The 24,263-nt window shown below is 37.0% G+C and overlaps 1 protein-coding gene across 2 annotated transcripts; it reads left to right on the forward strand.

The window, feature by feature from the left end:
- The first annotated feature begins 11 nt into the window (after positions 1 to 11).
- On the forward strand, positions 12 to 21,156 carry Arl5b (ARF like GTPase 5B). 2 transcript variants are annotated; one of them, XM_090318990.1, is made up of 6 exons: positions 12 to 35; positions 9,389 to 9,449; positions 10,997 to 11,144; positions 15,102 to 15,185; positions 16,364 to 16,515; positions 19,186 to 21,156. In XM_090318990.1, exons 1-6 carry the CDS (start codon positions 32 to 34, stop codon positions 19,232 to 19,234), a joined length of 498 nt encoding a protein of 165 aa, XP_090175116.1. In that variant the 5' UTR covers positions 12 to 31; the 3' UTR covers positions 19,235 to 21,156. The 2 variants fall into 2 exon arrangements, with proteins under 2 accessions (XP_090175116.1, XP_090175115.1); XM_090318989.1 differs by lacking the exon at positions 12 to 35 and adding an exon at positions 51 to 365.
- Positions 21,157 to 24,263: the final 3,107 nt, after the last annotated feature.

Consider the following 24,263-nt stretch of genomic DNA (forward strand, 5'->3'; position numbering starts at 1 on the left):
GAGGCGGGGCCCGGGGCCGGTGGAGGCTCTGATGGGTAGGTGGGTTCAGACTGAGGGGACTACGGGTCGGCGTTGGGCTCAGCGGGCTCGGAACAAAGGACCATCCGGTAGGGGCTCGGCGCGGCGCCTTCCTTCCCCGCGGGAGCTTCGCGGCGCGGCCGGCCGCGGCTCCTCGGCCGTCTGAGCGTCCCCGCGTGGCGGTCCCCGGCGGCCTCTCCTCGGCGTCCCCGCCGGCCGGCGGCCGCGGTGCGGGGCCCGGCGCGCCGCGGCACCTGCTGCTGCTGCTGAGGGCCCCCCGCGGCCTGCCCCGGCGCTCAGGATGGGGCTCATCCTCGCCAAGCTGTGGAGCCTCTTCTGTAACCAAGGTGAGGAGCCGGGAGGCCGCGGCGCGGGCGCTCCGGGAGGACTCGAACCCCGCGGAGGGACTGGGCGGGCCGGGCGCCGACGCCGGGGAGCCGAGGCGAGACACCCCGGTGCTCAGGAGGCGGGCCAGGGACCGAGAGGAGAAGACACTCGGTGCCTGGGACCCCCGAAAGACGATTTGGGGGGGAAGGGGACCAGGCTGGAGGCAGTTGGAGGATGGCGATCCCTCTCGGACGTGTTCACGCCGGCCGTCTGAAACTTTCCCCACCACCCCCTTTCCTTCCCCTCTTTCTTTTCTTCCTCCCCCCGCCTTCTGAGCCAGTGCACCTCCACGTCCTTTCCGACTTCGCCTTCCCTTCAGGACCTGGAGATGAGTTCTTTTCAGGTACCTGGTTTTCTGGAACTCTTCCTCATCACTCCAACCTTCCTCCACCTCCCCCCCCCACTCCCCTCCCCACCCCGCCAGGCTCCAAAAAGAAAAAACAAAAAACAAAGCTCTCGATGCGTTAAGGTGTGTTACGTGTCGATAATTAGTCTAGAAACAGGTTGTGAGACGTGTAGAAGCTGCAAGTCCAAAGGGCTAGGAAGCTGTAAAACCTGTTCTGAGTTAGAACCGGTGATGGTTTGGGAAAAAGAGCAAAGATCCAACCTCCTCCTCCTCCCTCACCCCCACCCCCCAAAAAAAGCTGATAAGATGTTTAGGGATTCTCTGGACGGAGTGGTTTCCTGGTAATTACAATCACTTTTAAGTTCAGTGACTTTTTCTTTTAAATCCAGCATGATTTGCAGGCTACTTTCCTTCTCCGGATGGTGCCAGTTTACCATTCATGGGCATATGTTTTATTTGGATTTAGAAAGTGAAAAGAAAGTAAATGGTTTCAGTTCTCTTGTTCTGTAGATGGATAAGAATATGGAAATAGCCTTAAGCGTACACATCAGGGGACCCGTGTGTATGTATGTAGTTACCACAAATAATTGTCACTTCAGTGATTTCAAAGTCGAGTTTAAGTCTCTTGGACCTTAGCTATACATTTATTAAATTACTTTTTTCAGGAGTTTATATTTTCAATCCTTACCGTGTGAATTCACTATATGAAGGAGTTCTACGTAGTTAAAAGTGCAGACTGATAGTATCATCTGTAGTATCTTTTGGGTTTAATAAAAATTACCAAAGTTTTCCGTATATACTTCACCAGCTTCCTCGCTCTCCCCTCCCTTTTTTAAATTTTTTTTTCTAATGATTATTTGACTTTCACATTTGAGGCTTCAATAATCAGACCGGAAGGCAATAAAAGATTTAAGAGGTGATAGAGAGCCAATGCCAGATACTCACGGGGCTGTTTAATCACAACAATTGTTCTGGCTTTTGAAATTTCCATACTTTTTAGAATTGTACTTTTATGCTTTCTGTGAAAATTGAAATTTGTGGTTCTTTTGTTTTATATTCTCTTGAAGTATTTATTTGCAGTCCATAAGCCAATGTTCTGAATTAAGCATAAAGCATATGATGATTCATAACAGATAATAACCATAATTGCTCCCAAAGCTTACAAAGAGTTAATAGACCGGACAGACATAGAAAAATGCAGTGTGGTAAGCTGTTTAACAGATACCTGTGAAAACGAAGGAATTGATTAATCCTTCCCAAATGGATCCTGGAAGGTGCAGACTTGGTGTACTGAGACAGTCTGGAGACATGCTAGCTGAGGCATGTGATTCTAAGCAGAAGGACTGGTGTGTGTAGAGACAGGAATGCAATCCTTTGGCACATTTCAGGAAGCTGAAAATAGTTTCTTTTGGCAGTATAGTATCTTCATTTGTTGTGAATTTAAATGAAATGAGTTTGGAGAAGTATATAGAAAACCAAACCACTGAGGGCCTTAAAAAAAAGCAAGCAATAAATAAAAGCCATTGAAGAATTTGGTCATTGGATAGATTTTGAAAGTGGGACAGTAGTGGGATCAGATTCATATCTTAATCTGTATTGTTTTCTGTATCAACAAAGCTAATTACCAGTCTTGACATTTCCTAGTTGCATAACATACAGTATACCCATCCAATTGTGAAAGAGAGCCGGTTTTGACTGTGTGTTGGATGGAATCAATGTCTAAATCTTCACTTCAGAGTTGTTAGATGGGAATGGAGTAGATGGTCTGGGCACCGGTGAAAAGATGATTCTAATGTGCAGCTGGTGTTAAAATCCTACTAATCTTATCTTATTTCCTTTCAAAATTTGTACGTGTGTGTGTGTGTGTGTGTGTTTATTTGTTTGTTTGGTTGGTTGGTGTGGGTGGGTGTGGGTGTTGGGGGTAGCATTTTAGAGAGCCGCAAGCAAAACATATATCGTGTAAGTCAAGCAATTTAAACATCCAGAGTTAGTCCTTGTGATTTTGTATGGTTTAAAGCCAGAAGGCTGCTTTCTTTGACACAATTATCATCATAAGAAATAATTCACAATCTGATTTCCTTTGCAAGTATCATTTTATATATATTTGTAGTTCTGTATGCTTATTTTTATAAAATATATGCTTGTATATATACGATGTCTTCTTGACTCTGAGGTTTGACATTCCTTTGGGGCGGGCTGCTTAATTTGTAAGAGAAAGGTTGGTTAAATGAAGATGATAAAACATTTTTGCTTCCCATGTAGCAAGTAGGAGGTGAAGACTTTTTTTTTGACCAGTCCCAGGACTTGAACTCAATGCCTAGGCTTTTGAAGCTCAAGGCTAGGGCTCTCCCATTTGAGCCACAGCACCACTTCCAGCTTTTTCTCCTTATGTGGTACTGAGGAACGGAACCCAGGGCAAGCTAGGCAAGAACTCTACCACATTCCCAGCCCCATTCTTTTTTTTTTTTTTTAAATTACTTTAAGTTTCATAAACTTTATGTTCTGACTCTAGTCTTTAGATTTATCTTACACTAATTAGGGAGACAAATGAATTAAAGCATTGTTTATAGTTCATTTTTATAGTCATAGCAGTAACATTGAAAAGTGATTGTTTTCTTTTTGTCAGTGATTTTCCTATTGCCCACTTACATTCTTTTTTTTTTTTAATGAAATTCAACTTATTTTCATTTTAACTGCTTAGATCTACTGTCTTTTAACATTTTTCCGTGTACCTACTTCTAGTATTTATAGATTTTGGCTGGTGTTGCACACAAACTTCACACTTATCTTTCTGATTTGTGTCTTGTGGAACATTCTTTATCCCTACTTCTGTAAAGTTCACTCTGTTAATTCATTCAAGTTTTTTTTTTATTGACTTACTCCTCTGAGAAGGTTTCCTTGACTACTTTAGAAAAACATTTTTCTTCCCTCCTAACATTCATTCTCCATGTCATTGCTAATTTTCTGGGTAGTGTTCAGCAATAACTTTTAATTGTATTATACATTTCTTTTCTTGTTATCTTTTTCTTTCAGTGGACATAATTTCTTGAGGCATGACCTTTGTCTTATTCACTTTGAATTTCAGTGCCTGGCACAAGTGCTTTCTCTGAGTGATAACTTTAAGCATTATTTTTTGTTTGTTTTATTTATGCATAGCATTTTATATCCAAGTAACCCAAGCATATTATTTGTTTTCTTTCCTCCTTTTTTTCTTCCTTCTCTTTCTCCTCTTATTTTGTTTTGTTTTGTTTTGGTACTTATCCTGGGGTTTGAAAAGTCCTCTATTACTCGAGCCACAGCTCTCCTCCCACTCTTGCTTTTGAGTAGTTTAATTGAAGATAAGAGACTTTTCGTGTGTGGGCTCGCTTCCAGACACCATCCTGAGATCTCAGCCTCTTGAGTAGTTAGGATTGCAATCATAAGTCACCTGTCCACAACTACCACTGTTTCTAAAATAAAAGGTAAAACTTGTTATTTTGGATCATACTATATATTTTCAGGTATCTGAGTTAATGTTGTGGCTCAAGTGGTAGAGTGCTAGTCTTGAGCAGAAAAGTTCAAGGACAACACCAAGCTCTGAATTCAAGCCACAGGACCAGCTCCAATATAAACTTGGATCATTGTCAAACAAGTTTAAAAAAACAATAGGTTAGACTGCCTGTTCCCTTTACCTTAGCCTTCCAGATCATAACTTTCTATTGGCAGCATTTGATTTTTCTAGGTCTATTTTAGCATTTTTTTGTTGAAATCTTATAATCCTTTTTGTTTTGTGAGTTGGGGAAGTATAGCCTGTCATCTCTTAAAGGGCTTCTCTTCATCTTGACCTGTGATCTTTAGAGTGTGTTACTAAGCTTAGCCTACTCACACTCTTGGATCTTCCTGTTTTATCTGTGTTTAGTCTTTCTGTTTACCACTACTTCTGTCTTAGCTTTGTAATACTCAGAATCAGAATTTTGTTACATATGTGGAGTAGCCACATACTGAGAGACCATTATAGTCAAATGCAGAAAAAGGTTATTAGTAAGTTGGGGAAAAGTTAAAATATAAAATCTTTTTGATTTTCCTGATAGACTGTAAACTTCTTGCCAACAAACTATTTTAACTATCAGTAAAGACTGTATTCATGCATTATAGAAATTTAAATGAATATATTTGAGGAATTTAGAGGCAATCTCTTTAAACAATGTATTTTTGTGTAGTATGCTACTAATATGTAGTATTCAAGATGATTGGAAATGCAGTCATTACTTGATAGTTTAGCAGTCCATCTATGGAGTCAGAGTGTCTGACTCATATTGTCTTTTCTATCTTAGCAATATGATGTTGGTTGTTTTTTTAGTCTAAGACTCAGGTTTCTCAGTAAAATGAAGAACACCATTTTTCTCTTAGAACAATTATGATAGGGAAATTGTTTAATATGTATAAAACAGGATGACTCTAGAATTTCTGACATTTTCTTATCTGATTTGGATTCTAGATCCTGCTTATTAACCTTAAGTCTATTACTATGTGTACCTCAGTGTCAAACATTTTGTACTGATGATCCTCTTTGTTCAAATTTGTTTACATATACTGCTTTAATATTCTTGAGGGCAAAGTCCTTTCCGTGTTTAATCTTAGTCACAATTATCACTGACTCAGGTATTTAATGAACTCAGTAAATGTTGAATTGCTGAATCACCAGACTAACACTGCCGCTCTGAAGAAATTTAGAGATCCAGAAATTGGTGCCTGTATGGGGAGAGGTTGAATAACTTAAGGAGAGACGCTTACACGGTGTAGCAGGAAGAATAGGAAAATAAATTCTTTTTGTCATTATCTATCTGAAGCCTCCTAAGAAGTTGTTTTTTTTGTTCTTGTTTTTTTGTGTCTATAAGGCACATGAAGATGGAATCTCAAGTTAAGTTTCCCGGTCATTCGTATAACTTGTAATTCTCTGTTCAGTATAATTTGGTATAGGGTTGGGATTAGGGACTTTGAGGAGCTAAACATCTTGTATGGTCATCTTTGCCTTTTAGGTCTTACTTTTTCTTTTTGCCAGTCCTGGGCTTGAGCTCAGGGCCTGAGCTCTGTCCTTGGACTTTCTCAAGGCTAGCTCTCTACCACTCCAGCCTCAGCATCACTTCTGGCTTTTTTCTATGTATGTGGTACCAAGGACTTGAACCTGGGTCTTTGTGCATGCTAGGCAAGCACTCTACCACTAGGCCAAACTCCTGGCCCACAAATAGATTAAAAAATATATATTGTGAAGTTGATGTACAGAGGGGTTACAGTTACGTAAGTCAGGTAATAAATACATTTCTTTTTGAATAGTGTCATCTCTTTCTTAATTTTCCCCCCATGAGTAGCATGGTTCATTTTCAGTATAGTATCTGCGTTTGCCCACCCTTGCTCCTACAATTTCTGTGCCCCCCTACACCCTCCCCCAAACAGATAAACTTACAAAGGAGGCAAAAAGTACATGAATCAGAAACAGCAACAAAGGAGGGAAAAATCTTGTTTCGCTTTCCTAGCATTCATTTCAATAAACATCATTTTCTATGATCCTATGCACAAGCTATTGCTCCTCCTTTGGCCTCACTGTGAATGTTTAGATCTTGTATAATTTGTCATGTCTAAGTATAAGTTTTTGTCTTCTACCATCCAGTGTGTTTACTTGTAGGTTTATAGGCACAATTCTACTTACAACAACTGAGGGAAAACATGCAACCTATGTTTCTTTAGGTCTGGCTTATTTCAACTAATATAATTTTTTCCCAAGTCTTTCCATTTCCTTAAGAATGGTGAGATGTTATTCTTTCGATGGAAGTGTAGACTTTCATTTTCTTGACCCATTCATTCACTGAGGATCATCTGGGTTGATTCCATATCTTGGCTTTAGTAAGCAATGCTGCCATGAACACAGTTTTGCTGGTAACTTTAATGTGGACTTGTTTGTGGCCCAGGAGTAGAATTGCTGGGTCCTACTAAAGCCCTGTGTTTAGTCTTTTGAGGAACCTCCATACTGCTTTCCAGACCAGCCAAACAATTTTACATTCTTACCAACAGTGTAGTACCATTCCTTTTTAGCCATCCTGCTAGCATCTATTATTGTTAGTTTACTTGATAATGATCATTCTAACTGGATGAGGTAGAAACTCAGTGTTGTTTTGATTTACATTTTTTTACTTTTTATTTTTATTTATTTTATTGTCAGGATTATGTATAGAGGGGTTACTGTTATATTCACCAGATAATACATGAATTACTTCTCCCATATTAATTGATTTAAAATTTTCTTCTATGGCTAGAGATATTTAATGTTTCCTTTATGTGTCCATCAGCCATTCTTAGTTCTTTTGAGAGGGCTCTCTTTAAATCTTTAATCCATTTATCAGTTGGGTTGTTTCTTTGAGAGTTTATTGGAGGGACAGTTAATTTTTTGAGCTCTAAGTATATTTTAGGTTTGAGGCTCTTGCTTGATGCATACTTAGTAAAAATCTCCCATTCTGTAGGCCTCGCACTTACCTATGTTCTTTGTCATGCAGAAACTCTTCCATTTGTTGCAAACTTTTTTTTAAAAGTTGGCTTCTAGTGGATGACCTTTGAACTCGTCTTTTTTCTGTGTATAGATCATATTAATGTTAATTTCCCAGGTCATGAAATTATTTTTCATGATTTTTTTAAAAGATGCAGTTGATCCATTTCTGTTGATGTTTTAAGTATTTTCAGATTATTGATTCTTTCAATGGGAGATAGACTTGTTTTTATCTGGTTAATAATACTTACCTCTAGCATAAAACGGAATTGGTGTGTTCTGTTTAAAATGCAGGATTTCCCTATCAACCTTAAGGAAAAAGGAATCTGAAACCAACACCCTAAGTTAATCAAGTATTTATAATTTTATGCAACTTTAATGAAATCTTTGTTATTCACCTGCAAAGTGTGTCCCTGTTTCATTCACATCAGAGACTGACCTTTTAAAATGATGCTTTGAGTTTGGCTGTCAGGCATTTTACACTATGATCATTACCATAACAGAAAATGTGAAGCAAGATGGTTTGAAAATGAATGAGACATTAGGAATGCTGTCCATTTTCCCCTACCAAGTATATGTCTACCCAAGTTTTGCTTCCTTTAAGAGGAGTAGCCTCCTTTCCATAGCTACTGTGGGACACTTTGGTCCCTGGATGGTAGACAATATTTACAACTGTATCAAAGAAACCCTGCTGCCAAGAATTTGGTTTGTTCCTCCCCTAATTAAGAGAGCTCTTGTTGTTATGTTATAGGGAAGAACAAACCCAACAACACTTCAAGATAGGCTCAAACTAGAAACTAGGAGCCAAAAGTGTTAAAATGGAAGTTTATATTGTACTATAATCAAACGAGTTTTGTTTTCCAGACTGTGGCTTCTGCCATAGTGGCAATAGCTTTTCTAGGGAACTGTGTGTAGAACATGCTGAAATCGTTTGTCACTTTGTTTTCTCACAGCTTTGCATATTATGCCCCTTTTTTCTCTGATGCAACATTAGGACATATTACTATAGGAATATGATATTTAGTTAGATATATTATAGAATTTTTATTTCCTTTTGGAGAATTAGGATATTAAATGTGCTAATTTATTGTCTTCATATAGACTGTGTTATGGTTCAACAGGTTTCGTTGTTTATATTTTCATATATGAAAATAAACTACTTCTGCCATACTCATTCTTTTTTTTAGTGTGTATTAATTGTACCAATGAATCTATCATGGTATTTTAGTTGTGCATATATTATTATATTGTAATCAGGATGACACTCCGTTGCTTTCTCTTTACCCCCACTTATCTCCCCTTTGTGAGCATTCTTCCTTGGAGAAAGACATTTGTATACAGTGAATAGATTAAAACCTAGTAAAGATTATTTCTGAGGCACTGTCTCTTCGTCATTCCAAGGAGAGTGCAAAATGTATACTACTATGCAGAATAATTAGGGCTTAATAACTATAAGAGAAATGACTAGTTTGTAGCACTGGTCAGAGGAAAGGACTAGGGAGGTTTTTCTTGTACAAAGAGCAGAAGCACATCTGCTCACAAGTATGAAGATTGAGAAAACATGAGAGACTTATGTATTTACTTATTTCTGTAAATGGAAAGGATGAGAAGCTGATTAAAAGTATATGTAGCTTGGCAATGGGAGATAGTACAGATTTTAGCTTTTAGTGGTATTCCTAAGTGAAAGAGAAAAAGAATACCCTAGTACATTTAGATGGGAAATCTTGCATATGTTAAAAACAACTTGGTAAATAGCTCACTTGCTTTGTAGAGACTTTAAACAGGTATGTAAAATAGTATTTTAACCTGATTTTGTAAAGCTACAATATTTTATCTAAATTAATATTTGTGGTTTCCCAGACTCATAAGTTCTCTATGTCCAGCTAACTCATCTCCCACATTCTTTAGCAAAGAAAATGGCTAGAGGAGAGCCTAATAGACTGTCAGACTTAAGGCAACTCCTTAACAATCACAGTTTCCTTCTTTAACAGTTCACAGTTTAATAATCGCTGCCCCGTAAATTGTACTCATTAGCAAGCTAACTAATAATTTTTGTTGAAAGCATGTAATTGTAGCCTGCCATAGTATATAATATGTTTATGGTTTGTTTCTTTTTGTAGAACACAAAGTAATTATAGTGGGACTGGATAATGCAGGAAAAACCACCATTCTTTATCAATTGTAAGTATAGATGTCTAATAGTCTTTGTTATTTTAACTGTTGAAATTTGTTTTTTTTAATTAATAAGGATGCCATCCTTTACTTACTTCTGTAATAGGATGGAAGGGCTTTAGCATTAATTTTCATATTTTACCAAACATAAAATTTATTTTAAAAAACAAAGCAAGTAAAAGAAACTGCTTTATGCTTCCCAAATAAACACTAACTGATTTGTGGCTTTGAAAGAATTAATGCTAAGCTAAAATAAAACACACATATTATACTGGTGGGGTGAGGTGATAACGTGGATTAGTTCTTCTCACAGGATGATTCATGTAAACAGATGGATTTCTCCCAGAACGTTCCATTTTCTGAAGAACTTTGGAGTTGTTTAACATAGCTAGGCTTTTCTAAAGTGGTGACAGTTCAAAATACCACTTAGTTAACTTGCCAAAAGAAAAGCTTGAAACTTTCAGAGAAACAATAATACTCATCCTTAATGAAATTTAGCAGCCCATCGGTCCACTTATCAAAGGACTTTGGTATTCTCTTAAGTGCCAATGAAATGATCCTTTTAGTGCTGATCCTTTTAGTAGGTTGTAGAAGTAGCTCTGTATCTCAAGCATTTTAACAAATGGTTAGAAAGTATTTTGCACTATTCTTTTCTCTTAATCTCTCCGCACCTTGTCATGCACTGAAAGTCAGTCTAGGGACTTACATGTAGCTCAGAACAGCACTTGTCTAGCATGTACAAGGTTCTGGGTTTGATTCCTAGCATTGTAAAAAAATTAAAAAGCGTACCCATCTATAGCCTATCCGAAATAATCACTTAACCAACACATATTTTTTCAGCTACTCAAACTATAAAGCTACTGCTTATGATTTGTTGTTTCAGAGTTAAATAACTAGTTTCCTTTGAAGCATTTTTATTCATGTTTTATTCATAAAACACAGTATATGTTTTAATAAGAATTAGCTTTAAAAATATTATTGCACAGCCTAACTCAATGGTAGTTATTTGGCAAACTAATGTTATAGTAGAAATTGGTTTTTCATAATAGTGATTAGATCTCATCTAACTGCTAATAAGCCTGTGATATTGTAATTTTTGCCAACAAAAAGCTAAAAAAAACCCCAAACCAATAACACTGTTCAGAGCCAGGCACTGGTGGCTAATGCCTGTAATCCCAGCTACTCAGGAGGCTGAGATCTAAGGATTATGGTTCAAATCCAGCCTGGGCAGAAAAGTCCCTGAGACTCCTATTTCTAGTGAAAAACTGAAAAAGCTGGAAGTGGCTCAAGTGATAGAGTGTTACCCTTGGCCAATAAAGCTCAGAGATACTACCCAGGCCCTGAGTTCAAGTTCTAGGACCAACACAAACACACACAAAAAGGATTGTTCTTTTTCTCAATCTTTGTTTGCACAGAATGATTCCCATGTTTCTATTTTTCATGCTTATGACTATCACTATGGGTGCAAAATAAAGAAGGATTTAAAATATAGAGAAAACATGCTTTGAGTTCTCAGGATTTACAAAAGAATTGCTATGTTGTCTTTCTTTCCACAGCTTGATGAATGAAGTGGTTCATACTTCTCCAACCATAGGAAGCAATGTGGAAGAAATAGTTGTGAAGAACACTCATTTTCTTATGTGGGATATTGGTGGTCAGGAGTCATTACGATCCTCTTGGAATACTTATTATTCAAACACAGAGGTATGCCAAAATTATTTTTATAGAGAATTTTAAAAGACCGAAGGAAAATACACAAAATAGTTAGGATGTAAACAAGATACGTTGGCTTATACTTAATAAGATCTTTTTTTTCTAAGAATTATGATTTTTCAAATAAAGGCAGAAGCTTTTAGGAGCTGTACTTAAACAGTGTGGAGTGTTAGCCCAAGCTTTTATTCATATACTGTCAATCTCCAAGTGTTAGTGGTTGCATAGCTTTTCCCAAGATCTCACAGCTTTACAGGTGGGCCTGAAGTATAATGTAATACAATATTTTCAAATGACATGAAATGAACATTCAGATTTTTGAGATATATTTTAATAACTAAAAATAATTGCCCATGTGCTATTGGCTCACAACTGTAATTCCTAGCTACTCAGGAAACTGAGATAGGAGCATTATGTTTATTCTAAGCCTTGCCTAGGTGGTAAAGTTCATAAAAAGCTTATCTCCAACAAGTGGTACATGCTAGCCTTGAACAGAAAAAACTAGGCACAGAACCCAGTTCCTGATTTTAAGCCCCAGGATAGGCACTCACATACATAAAGTATTTTCAGGCCACCACAGAATGCTATCATTTAATTTGTTATTCTATAAGTGCTGCATCAGCCTAAGAAAATACTTTCAGTTATCTTCTACTTCTGCTTTTATTTTTACTATAGGCTTTTTTTTTGTTTTTGCCAGTCCTGGGCTTGAGCTCTGGGCCTGAGCACTGTCCTTGGACTTTCTCAAGGCTAGAGCTCTACCATTTGAGCCTCAGCACCACTTCTGGCTTTTTTTCTATGTATGTGGCACTAAGGAATCGAACCTGGGTCTTCGTGCATGCTAGGCAAGCACTCTACCACTAGGCCAAACTCCCCACCAGCAATTTTTTAATTAAAGATTGTAAGTTAAAACTTGAAGTAGTTGTACAAAGGAGGGTTTAATTCCACATATTACTTCTTGATCAGTGTCACCTCTTCCATACCTGCCAGACCTCGAGTTAACTGGTTCCATGTTCACATAGACACATTGAATATTATCTATTTTTTTTTTTCTAGTCCTGGGCTTTAACTCAGGGCCTGAGCCCTGTCCATTGTCTTTCCCGAGGCTAGAGCTCTATCACTTGAGCCACAGCACCACTTCTGGCATTTTTCTATGTATATGGTACTGAGGAATCAAACCCCAGTCTCTGTGCATGCTAAGCAAGCACTCTACCACTGGGCCAAACTCCCAACCCCGATACAGGCATATTAAAAAAAAAATTGCCAGTCCTGGGCCTTGAACTTGGGACCTGGGCACTGTCCTTGGGCTTTATCAAGGCTAGTGCTCTACCCCTTGAGCCACAGTGCCACTTTCAGCTTTTTCTGTGTATATGGTACAGAGGAATCGGATCCGGTCTTCCTGCATGCTAGACGAGCACTCTACCACTAGGCTATGCTCCTGGCTCTGCAGGCATATTTTTTTAAGATCATGTGATATTGAAAGAGTTTACAATTAACATCTCTTTTCTTGGCAAAGAGGTACACTTAACCAATTGTGTTGTTTGATAAAACCATTTAAAGGTTGGAGTTGGAGGAGGGTTCTATACAAAGAATTTTGGTACAAAAAGTTTCTTTGTAAATAAAATGGTATATTCCAGATTTGTATGATAATAACATGTATGTGTCCTATAAGAAGTAGTGAACCAAAGGGTATAGCACAGATACTGAACACTTGTGGTAGGATTTAATTATCTTATTTGGGTACAAAGGATAGGGAGAGGCCGAAGAAGTTGGTAAGCAGATACTATAGTTACAGATTACCTTAATGTTAGTTTGTGCAATAGAAAAATATGCTGAAGATGGAGTATATTGTAGAGTGATGCATGAATGCATTTCAGCATAGGACTTACTTAAGTAATACAGGTTCTGCTTTCAAAACTCATCTAAACTCCACCTGTGAAAAAAGCAGTTATCTTTGAGGAATAGGCCAAAGGTAATTCTAGCTGTTCCACGTATATATAACAATGTACAACAAGGTGGTTATTTGCATTGCTGAAACTTCTAGCTGGGTCTACAAAGAGAGTACATTATTACTAATGCCATTTGCATTGTTATTGTATTACTCTAAAGAAGGTATTTATTAACACACACCAGTGTGTCACATCACCTTTGCAATATTAGGTTCCACATATAGAGATCTTATCATCTGTGTTGCATTTCACTAATTACTGTTTGCCCTTGTCATCTTTTAATTTTTATGATTCATTCCCTTGCAGTGACCTTTTCAAGCTAACACAAAGCTGCTTCCCAGTATTTGTTCCATACCTTTTGTGGGGGTGGGAGGCGGGTAATGGGGCTTGAACTCTGGGTCTGGGTGTTGTCCCTGAGTGTTTAAGTGCAAGGCTACTGCCCTAATCCTGAGCCACTGCCCTACTTCCTGTTTTCTAGTGATTAATTAGAGATAAGATTCTCATGGTCTAGTCTTTAGTGCCCTTAGTGCCTGACCTGGCCTCAAATTGTGATCCTCAGATCTCAGCCTCCTGAGTAGCTAGGATTACAGGTGTGAGCCACCACACCCAGCTGGTCCATACTTCTTTGCCGTGTTTCTTTCTCTTTTCCTTTATCCTTTTCTCTGTGCTTCTTGGTTGCTTTATAGGTTAGTCCAGTTGTCTGTCCCTAATCCAATCCTTCCTGTCTTAATTTATATCACTCCTCTACTCTTTGTCATCTCTAGCTTTGCTTGCTTGCTTGCTTGCTTGCTTGCTCCTGTGTAGGCCAGACTAGTGTCAAGCTAATGATCCTTCTGTTTCTTCCTCCTGAGGTTGAGATTGCAAGTGTTCACCAGCACAGCCTTCTGCATTTTTTTTTCTGTTTATGTGGTATTGAGGAAGTGAACTGAGGACTTCATGCATGCTAGGCAAGCACTCTACCACTGGGTCACATTCACAGTCCCAACCTTCTACATTCTTCAGTCTTTTTTTTTTTTTACATTTTCTTCTGCTCTGAGTGTTTAAAATACTTTTCTCACATCTCCTTAATCTTACTAAGGATGCTTTCATTTTCTTTTACTTTACTTGTGTTTGCAGTGGCTTGCATTTTTAATCATAAAGACCTACTTTTTTATTTTTCCCCATGTACACTTTCACCAATAGGTTTCTCAGTTCTGGTTCTCTTCCCATTTTCTGATTTCACCTGAATCCTTCTTTAATATATGCATTCCAGTACATGTAACTCAGCATACTGTAGCACTTTTTTTTTTTACCTTTTATTGTTTTTACTCACTTTGTAAAAAAGAATTCATTTTTTAAAATGTTTTGTTTTTCTTTCACACTAGGTTTTCTTTCTAATAGGCAGTGAATGGTGGGGCGTACTTGTTTTAGTGAAGAACTGTTTAAATTAGTTTGAACATAAAACTGATGAAAAGAGTACTATTTTGGTATTTATATTTTGTTTATTATTTATATTTATTTGTAATACTCATTTTATTTCTTACATTTAGGAATAAACTTTATATTGCATAGAATTACCAATTCGGGCAGCAATTTTGGGGGGAAAAAAAAAAACTTAGTCTTAGGGGATCAGGAATTTAACCTAGTGGTAGACTGCTTGCCTAGCATTGAACCCAGGTTCAATTTCTTGGTATCACATACATAGAAAAAGCCATAAGTGGTGTTTGCTCAAATTGCAAAGCTCTAGCCTTGAGGAAGCCCAAGGACAATGCATAGGCATTGTCAAGCCCCAGAACTGGCAAAAAAATCTTGGTTACAGTTTTCAGTGGAGGTATAAACTGTCATTTTGTTATTATTTGTATTTTCCTGCTTGGTTTGTCTCAGTTCTTTGTGATTTAAAAAAAAAAGCCTATATGTATTATAATAATGATGATGCCATGTGAAGAAACCACTTATATTACTTGAGTAATTTTACAAAAAACTGAATATCCCATTCAATTTTCTTTGTTTTTAAATTGTCTTCTAGTTCATCATTCTTGTTGTTGATAGCATTGACAGGGAACGACTAGCTATTACAAAAGAAGAATTATACAGAATGTTGGCTCATGAGGTAAATGTTTAAAGCAAATCTTTAAAACAATAATGTGTAAAGATTTCTGTCTGTTGTTTTTGCCTTTTTACCAGGATTGAGGTGAGACAATGTTGGTTATTTTGTCATTAGCAAAACTTCATTAAAAGTGAAAGTCATGAATATAACTATAAATTACTACTAACTGCAGATATTTTTTTCAAGGTTAAAACTACTTACTTTTGCCTTAAAAAGTTTGGTGAGGTCATTGAAAAGCAAAACTTAAACATCTTTCCCCAAGTGTTCATAATAACTGAAAGTGCTTAATAATTTTAGATCACTTAGTTCTAGATATTTGCAATAAACTCCCCACCCCCACCAAAATATGCTAACATAGTAGAACAAACTCCTGTACCTGGTAATGTACAGAATCCTTGTGAGGGCTTTCTAATCAAATCACTTCTCCTTTTGTGTCAGAAGGAAATATATAGTGTCTAGTGTCCTATTATTCCTATGCACATTTTTCAATTTCATACATCTAATTTGAACAAATGCGAAATGTGTATTCCAGATTCTCAAAGCATTATGTGTTACATTATACATGTTTTGTTTTTCAAGTTGTACTTTTATTCACAAGATTGATATTTAGCCAGGTTAATACATGCATGTAGTTCATTTCTCTTAAGTGATAAAGTATCTCACTGTGTGAACATAACACAATCTTTTTTTGCTAGTAACCACTTAGCATATTTCTAATGTTTTGGTACAGTAGGCATCAAACTGTGAGCTTAAGTTTTACAGACACAAATACAGAGTTACTCACTTCCTATATTCTTCTTTGCATTTTGTAGCGCTCAGGACTGCAGCTGTGGCTTAGCCATCAAATGATTGTCAATTTTGTTCCCCAACACTGCAATTCTGTAGTAGTATCTTGCAACCTAAGACAATATTTCCCTTTAAGATATTATTCATATAAGTTTAAGTTGACATTTAAAATTGAGTTTTGTTTTCTTTTTATGTTAGAAAATTTTCAATCATCTGGTTACATTAACCTTATTAGAGTTAGTTAATTTTCTTGAAATTATTTTTATTTCAACAGAATTCTAAAATGAAGGACATTACACACCTAATTGTCCCTCTGAGTTTGTACCCTTTTGCTTCCTTATTTAAGTTTGTCAGATGGAAGTTCACATCTTGAAAATATCTTACATTGATTGCAGGATTTAAGGAAGGCTGCAGTCCTTATATTTGCAAATAAACAGGATATGAAAGGGTGTATGACAGCAGCGGAAATCTCTAAATACCTCACCCTCAGTTCAATTAAGGATCATCCATGGCACATTCAGTCCTGCTGTGCTTTGACAGGAGAAGGGTAAGTGTTCAGCAGGTGGAGGGAGGCTTGCCTTCTTTGAAATTTCTCTCTACTTTTTTGCTAAATTGTTTTCTTCACCTCCTTCCATTTTAGTTCTCAAGCTTAGGACATTTAATTTGCCAGCTTCTTAATGTCTAACCAAAAATGCAGTAATAAAGTTTTTGCAATCCTTTTTTTTCTGTGTGTGTGTGTGTGTGTGTGTGTGCGCCCGTGTGTGCTTGTGTGCGCGCGCGTGCACGCGCACGTGCGCGTGTGTGCACGCATGCTTGCATGTATGCATGCACTGGAGTGCTTGAGCACATGTGTGTGTATCTGTACTGGAGCTTGAACTCAGGGCCTGGGCATTGTCCCTCTGCATTTTTCACTCAAGGCTAAGCATCCCAATGTTTTTTATGCCTAGGCTGAACTGTGATTCTCCTGTCACAACCTCATACGTAGTTAAGATTACAGGCTTCAGCCACAGGCACCCAACATCTTCCAAAATTTTTTTGTTGTGAGAAAAAGCAGTAGTGAGAAAAACGGTAGTATCACCAAAATTAAGACAGAAACTTTAGCTACTCAGGAGGCTGAGATTTGAGGATCTCAGTTCAAAGCCAGCCTGGGCACTAAAGTCCCTGAGATTCTTATTTCTTATTAACTACCAGAAAACCAGAAGTGGCACTGAGCCTCAAGAGCTGGGGCGGTAGCCTTGTGCTGAAGATCAGGGACAACACCTGGGCCCAGAGTTCAAGTCCCATGATTGACAAAAAGGAAATAAATAAAATAAAGAAACTAAAGAAATCGCACATTTTCTGTAAGGACTTAAGCAGTTCTCAGTTTTCCATAGAATATATCTCCTTTTATTTTCAGGAGTCCTTTAGGGGCATACCTCTAGACAAGAAATGTTTGAGATGTAAGTTTATATCCCACTCACATAGCCCATAGCACAGTAGCTATGTGTAAATACTTTCAACTCATACCTTAAAATTTTTTATTGTTTAGTAGTAAGGGGAGATAGAAGGGGGTTACAGTTACATGAGTTAGGTAAAGAGTACATTTTGTTAGGGTCCGTGATCAAAGGAACAAGTCTGACACAAAAGCGGAATTTGGAAGTTAAGTTTTATTCCGCGCCTAGCATCGACAATCATACTGACCGGTCAGGGCCGCCTCTAAGATGTGAGTGAGAGAGGGCCCTGCCTGATCTTACAGACTACTTTTATAGGCCCCAGCCGTGTGGTTGGGCTGGCCATATACAGGTGGCCAATGGAATTCAGCATGGTTGATTGATGGCTGGGGCAACCACTGACACCTTTGCTGTTTGAACTGACCTATCATCTCTGTGGGCTTCAGGCGCACTGCTGACTACAAAGGAAGGGGAGGGAATTCCCTGGCAGACCAAGAAGGGGGTTGGGGTGGGGAGGAATTCTGGTAACTCCACCTGGTTTAGCTGCTCTTGTAATCTGAGCTGTTATCAGAGATTCTGCAGCCCCTGCCTCAGGTCAAGTCCTTTGTCATAAAGATGGGAAATGCCTAGAGTGGATGGATTTTGGGAAGTCAAGAAAGGGGTCCCTTCACATTTCTTTCTTGATGACTTATACTTTTAAGAATGGTGCATAAATACTCCTACTTTTTAAAGCATTTTAAGAGGGTAAGAAGTTCCTACTACTGTTCTATAGTGATTTCAGTTTCAGTTAGTGTGTGTGTGCGTGTGCACACATGCTAATAGTGGGGCATGAACTCTGGGCCTGGGCGCTGTCCCTGAGCTATTCAGCTCAAGGCTACTGCCCTACCCCTTGGGCCACAGCCCCACCTCCTGTTTTCTAGCGGTTAATTGGAGATAAGAGTCTTTAGTGCCCAGGCTGGCTTTGAACCACGATCCTCAGAACTCAGCCTCCTGAGTAGCTAGGATTACAGGTGTGAGCCACCGCACCTGACCTTAGGATTTTCACTCAAAGCTAGTACCTACTTTACCGGTAAACTTGACTCACAACTCCACTTGTAGCTTTTTGCTAGATAACTAGACATAAGAGTCTTGTGGACTTGCATGATCCTTATATCTCTGCCTCCTGAGTAGTTAGAATTAATGGTATTAGCCACTAAAGCACTGTGTAGTGTTAAGTTTAAAGAATAGACATTTGCAGCCTCATTGACAAAACTGCCAAAGCATTATTGTAATGAGGAGGCTCAGGCAATTTGCCATGCTCCTCAGATGATTAAGATATTTGGTAATGCTACCATTAAAAATTCTACTTATTGGGGCCAGGAATGTGGCCTAGTGGTAAAGTGCTTGCCTTAGCACACACAGAGGCCGGGGTTCGAATCCTCAGTATCACATACATAGAAAAGGCCAGGGGCTGGGAATTTGGCCTAGTGGCAAAGTGCTTGCCTCGCCATGCACAAAGACCTGGGTTCGATTCCTCGGTACCACATTCACAGAAAAAAGCCAGAAATGGTGGCTCTAGGGTAGAGCTCTGGTCTTGAAAAAGTCCAAGGACAGTCCTCAGGCCCTGAGCCCCAGGACTGGCCAAAAAAAAAAAAAATTCTATTCATTATAGTGTTTCTTGTCTATTGGCAATAAGTTATCTAAATAATGATTGTAATATTAAACTTCGGGAAGATAAAGTATATTTTCAGTTGCAGAGTAGAAAGGCTCTTTTTTTTTTTTTTTTAATACTCTGTTTTTTTGTTTAGGTTATGCCAAGGTCTGGAGTGGATGACATCTCGGATTGGAGTGAGATAACTTTTGTCTTAAAAAAAAGACTGATCTATTTATTCTGTGACATGAACATTTTTCCTAGTACTTTCAGCTGCTGAGGCAGCAGCATGTTTAATTTATAACAACACAAACCTCTATAAGCAACACTTGAATCAAGTGCAGCTGAACTGGAACATAAAAGCTGTTTTCTTAACTTTTTTTTTTTTAATGCACTAATCTTCAGTTGGATGAAAATAATGTGTAACTGTTTTCAGCAACAGGATTCTGCTTATTCTAATTACTCAGTGATTGCCTTGTTTAAAAAAAAACTTTTGTCATTATGTTTAGTGTTTTCTGAACTATTGTTATATATAATCTTTATGCCCAATTTCTTTCAATTCCTGGCCACCACTCCCTCCTTTCCAGATAGTTACTGATTTGACAGCAGTACCATTTGGGCAGATTTTATCATAACTGAAAATGCCTTCTTAGAAGATGCATATAAAGAAGATTAAACATCATGAATATTCACCTTTAAATTTCCCTCACACTATTGCTTGTCATGGAGTAATTTTAAGTTTGCTGTTTGCATAGAAATTACGTAGGCTACTTATTTATCTAAAGGAATTAAGTTTACTTTCTTTTTCTTTTTTTTTTTTGCCTATAACATTTGATCCAAAATTAATCAAGGTAAAGTATTTATTTGAAAGCCCAGCTTCAGTGATAAGTATTGCTGGCTACATCTAGTATTTTAAGAGTGTCAGGTTATTTAACGTACATGTAACCATTACTAGAGTATACCAGCACTAAAATTTAAATGTAACACTCAGAACATACTTCACTGTCAGTCTACAAACAATTTTTGCAATCAGCAAGAATTTTGACTTTTATATGCAAGAGGAACAGTAGCTAGAACAATGCTCTTATTAAAATGACATTTCTACCACCACTAGTATATTACTTAAATCTCTTGAGAATTTTGTGCAATCAACTTGAAACACTTAATGTTCTTTGTCCTTATACTTCATGTTCTAAAATCATATAGGAATTTGCTAAATTCAATTTTATGCTTATAGGTCTGAGGCTTAGTTAATTTTTTTATATAAATTTTAAATTAAATGTTAATTTAAATGGGGGAACATTAATGACTGATCAAAAGTTTATTGTATGGCATTAAGAGGTTTCAAGGCAATTAGCTAATATAGCAAATAAACATTACATACCTTAAGAAGGAATACAAGTATTGTAATTTCAGTCCTGTTTAGTTCAAAGGTGTGATTTTACTGTAATGAAAGAGGTAAAATTCATACAGATGATTTCATTTTTTCAGTAATTTTTTCTTTTGGTTCCAAAATAAGATTCAGTATTTTATAACATCAAAATTCCTGACCAGAAATGGTATTTTAAGTGTAATAGTTTGCATTGTATGTTGATTTAAATTTTGCTGTTTTCAGGTACATTGAAAACAATTTACTATATTTAATTGACTTAATGTAGTTGAACTTAGTTACATTTTTCTGATTTTTTTACTTATGATAGCATCCTTGACCTGGAAAAAAAAAAATTGGCCAGAGAAACGTTTTCTTAACCAGTTGCTGTTTAACTTTGTTTTGAACCTTTTTTAGAGACTGTGCCAAGTAGTGGATCAATTTAATTTTGTTTTGTATTTAATATAACCATAATCAAGAGTGGGAGAGGAAAACAGATATAAATCAGTGGATTTATATCATTAAGTCAGTGGATGTTTTGTGATATATGTGTGTGATTGGTTAGGGTATGGGCTTAAGAAAATACCATTTATCTAAAGCATACTTCGCCTGAATTTTGCTTTTATATATTGTTTACCATAATTTCCATGGGTAAATCTCATAAAGCTGTCCTGAGGAAAAACGTACTTGCTACTCCAGTATTTTTTCTTACTAAATAACTGTCTGCCTTCTTGTATCTAATAAGATTGGCTGGTTCAATTTTCTGCTGTCAGATTGTTTTTTACATTACCATATCAGCATTATTTTGAAAGTGTTTTTAATAGTTGATTGTATTTTATCAAAAAGCAAATAGTATAAACTCAAATTTACTATTTAGTTGTTATGATCCAATTTATTTTTAAATTTCTTTCCAAAAATATTAGTATCAGATTAGAACTTGTGTGCATTAGGTATTTGTTAAAGACGAAAATAGCATTCAAGTAGGCATTGTGCCAGTATTGGGAAAAGTTCAAGTTGCAAGTTCATGTAAGACTCTTTGTTGTTAGTCTGAAGCTTGAACTCAGGGCCTAGGTGCTATCCCTGAACTTTTTCCCCTCAAGGCTAATACTGTACCACTTTGAGCACAGCACCTCTTCTGGTGCCTGCCCATGCTGGCTTTGAACCATGATCCTCAGGTCTCAGCCTCCTGAGTAGCTAGAATTACAGATTTGAGCCACTCACATCCTGCAAGGCTTTTAAAAAGATTTTTATCACATTAAACTTTCCTATAAAGTAATAGAAAGCAGGTTATCCTTTACTCCAAGAGAATGCCTTGATCAAGCAAGTGTCAGATATTTAAGTGTTGATTTTGAAATTCATTGTATGTCAACCAACTATATGTTGTTGGGTAGAAAAACAATTTGTGATTAGTGTCTTTATTTATGTTTTGACATAAATTCTTAATTTTGTGCTTCTTTGAAAGTTAGATTAGCAACTAATTGAGGGAGTGATTTCTGTTATACCCTCTTTCAACTCCACATTTTGTGCAGCAAAAATAGAAAGCAGAGTCAACCTCCATTTAGGAGACTTTATGTAATTCCAGAATTAATCAACTCTTAACCAAAATCTTGTTAACATATTATAACTACATTGTAAAACTCCTGTTGCAAATTCAAATATGGTAATTTTCTTAGCGGTGTTGAATATTTTGCATCCACCTAAACATGAACAAACCCACCATTCTTACTGACATTCATTTGAAAAGTTTACTAGAAGTAACAGTCCCTTTTATAAAGGACTAAACCAAATATTTTTATTGTTACTATAATTTTAATTTCCTTAAGACCTGAAATATTAATATATATATAATCTGTTGAAACTGAGAATTGAATATTTAATTTTTGGTTTTAAAGTATAATCATTTTATTCTATATTCATTAGATAAAAGACAAGTTTTGATGTGAAAATTATTTTTAAATGTTACCACCCTGTAGCCATAGTCTTTGGGGGGGAGGAGGTGGGAATGATGAGACAGTGTCTCACTGTCTAGCCTGTGATGGCCTCCATCTCACCATCCTCCTGCCTCCTCTTCCCTCCCACTCCCCAAGTGCTGGGATTGCCAGAGTCGTGTTGATTATGTACAGTTTTAGCTTTCATTATCTTTAGCATAGAGTGAAGTGATTATTTTCCTATGGAAACGGTGAGTGATACAGATAATGCTGCAGGCAATATTCTCTAAAGAGTTATAATGTCTCCAAGCAAAGAAAATCTTGAAGAAACTAATAAAGGCTTTTCCTCTTAAGTCTTTTTGGTGTAGTGTCCTAGGACAAATTGTAGATGAAATTGTTTCTGAAGGCACTCATTTAATTCCAAACTATGTAAAACCATACATTAGTAAATGTAGTGGTAATCCAGTCACCAGAGACTCATTCCTATAATCCCAACTACTCAGTAGGCTGAGATCTAAAGATCTCCATTAGAAGCCAACCTGGGCAGATAAATCCATGAGATACTTATCTACAGTTAAGCAGCCAAAGCCAGAGCTGGAAGGATGGCTGGAGTGGTAGGGTACAAGCCATTAGTGAAAACATGCATACACATATATACAGAGACACATTTAAAAACAAAGAAAAAGGAAGGAAGGAAATGGAAAAGGAATACAGATGACTATAGGTTTTGCTGGCATCTATCCTTAAGGCTAACTGTATAAATCTTTACTTTTGAATCTATGGCTTTGGAACCAAAATGTTCAAATCTAATTTCAATTTTAAAAGATATTTTACATTTTTGCCAGGGTAAAGATTGTTCAGAAACAGCATGGCACTTGTATCTAGAAAAATACTGTATTGGCTGCCAAAAGAAGTAGATTTGCCCACCTGTCAGTTATCTCTTGACATGAGACAGTTGTTTTTTTTTTTCTTCTTCTTCTTCTTTGGTACCATACTGAGAAACTTGGAAGCAAAGTAGAGGGGTTTTTTTGTTTTTTGTTTGTTTATAATCTGACATTCTTTTAAAAGTCCAAAATAAGAGAAATGCACATAATAATAAATTTTCTTTAATATCTAGTTTTGATATTTACCACCATTATTACTTGATTGTATGAGTACCACCAAGTAATAAGGTATCAATTAGTAACTGCTGTTCAACTTAATTTGAACAAATGACAGTGAACAAGAAAAACTGTTCCTTAAAAAGTGATATTAAACTGTTTACAAAAGCACTGATGTGTGTTTAAATACTCTTCTAGAGAATTTACTGTGCTTATTTTTCTGGCTTTGCTAATTTGAATGAACTGGTTAGTGTGTTCACTTTATTGCATTTAGATGCCATCTTAAACTCTAACCTATTTGACTTCGCAATTTTGAAAGGATATTCTAGTCAGGATGCTAGCTAGTATTCATAAATGTCTGTACATACCTGAAAATGATTATTTTCAGTGAGTCTCATCTTTATTCATTTAATATTACTATTAAGACTAAAGTTCAAAATCCAAGCTCCCACAAAAGTGTATGTTTAAGAATTCTAAGTGACCAAAGATAAAAAGTCAGTGTAAAAAGACCTACTCCATTTGAAAGTAGTGAGAAATTCTTCAGCATAGTTTCAGAATGTATATGCCTTGGTGAAATCTTTAGGAAATGATAACGTGGATTTTTAGAGGCATATCTAGAAACAGATTGTAAAACGTTAATATAGACTCACTTGGAGTAGAAAAATTATCTAAAGAATATTAGTAAGGGGTCGGGTTTGGCCTAGTAGTAGAGTGCTTGCGTAGCATGCACAAAGACGGTGGTCTGATTCTTCAGTACCACATACATAGAAAAAACCGGAAGTGGTGCTGTGGCTCAAGTAGTAGAGCTCTAGCCTTGAGAAAGCCCAGTGCACACGTG

Source organism: Megascapheus bottae, chromosome 26 (assembly GCF_031878675.1).
Source record: "Megascapheus bottae isolate mThoBot1 chromosome 26, mThoBot2.hap1, whole genome shotgun sequence".
NCBI lineage: Eukaryota > Metazoa > Chordata > Mammalia > Rodentia > Geomyidae > Megascapheus > Megascapheus bottae.

Bases quoted from the DNA above. Each gene is read 5' to 3' on its own strand.
- Arl5b (XM_090318989.1), top strand. From the start codon at position 320: ATGGGGCTCATCCTCGCCAAGCTGTGGAGCCTCTTCTGTAACCAAG. The intron at 15,186-16,363 runs GTAAATGTTTAA...CATTGATTGCAG, and splicing joins ACAGAATGTTGGCTCATGAG to GATTTAAGGAAGGCTGCAGT. The intron at 16,516-19,185 runs GTAAGTGTTCAG...TTTTTTGTTTAG, and splicing joins TGTGCTTTGACAGGAGAAGG to GTTATGCCAAGGTCTGGAGT.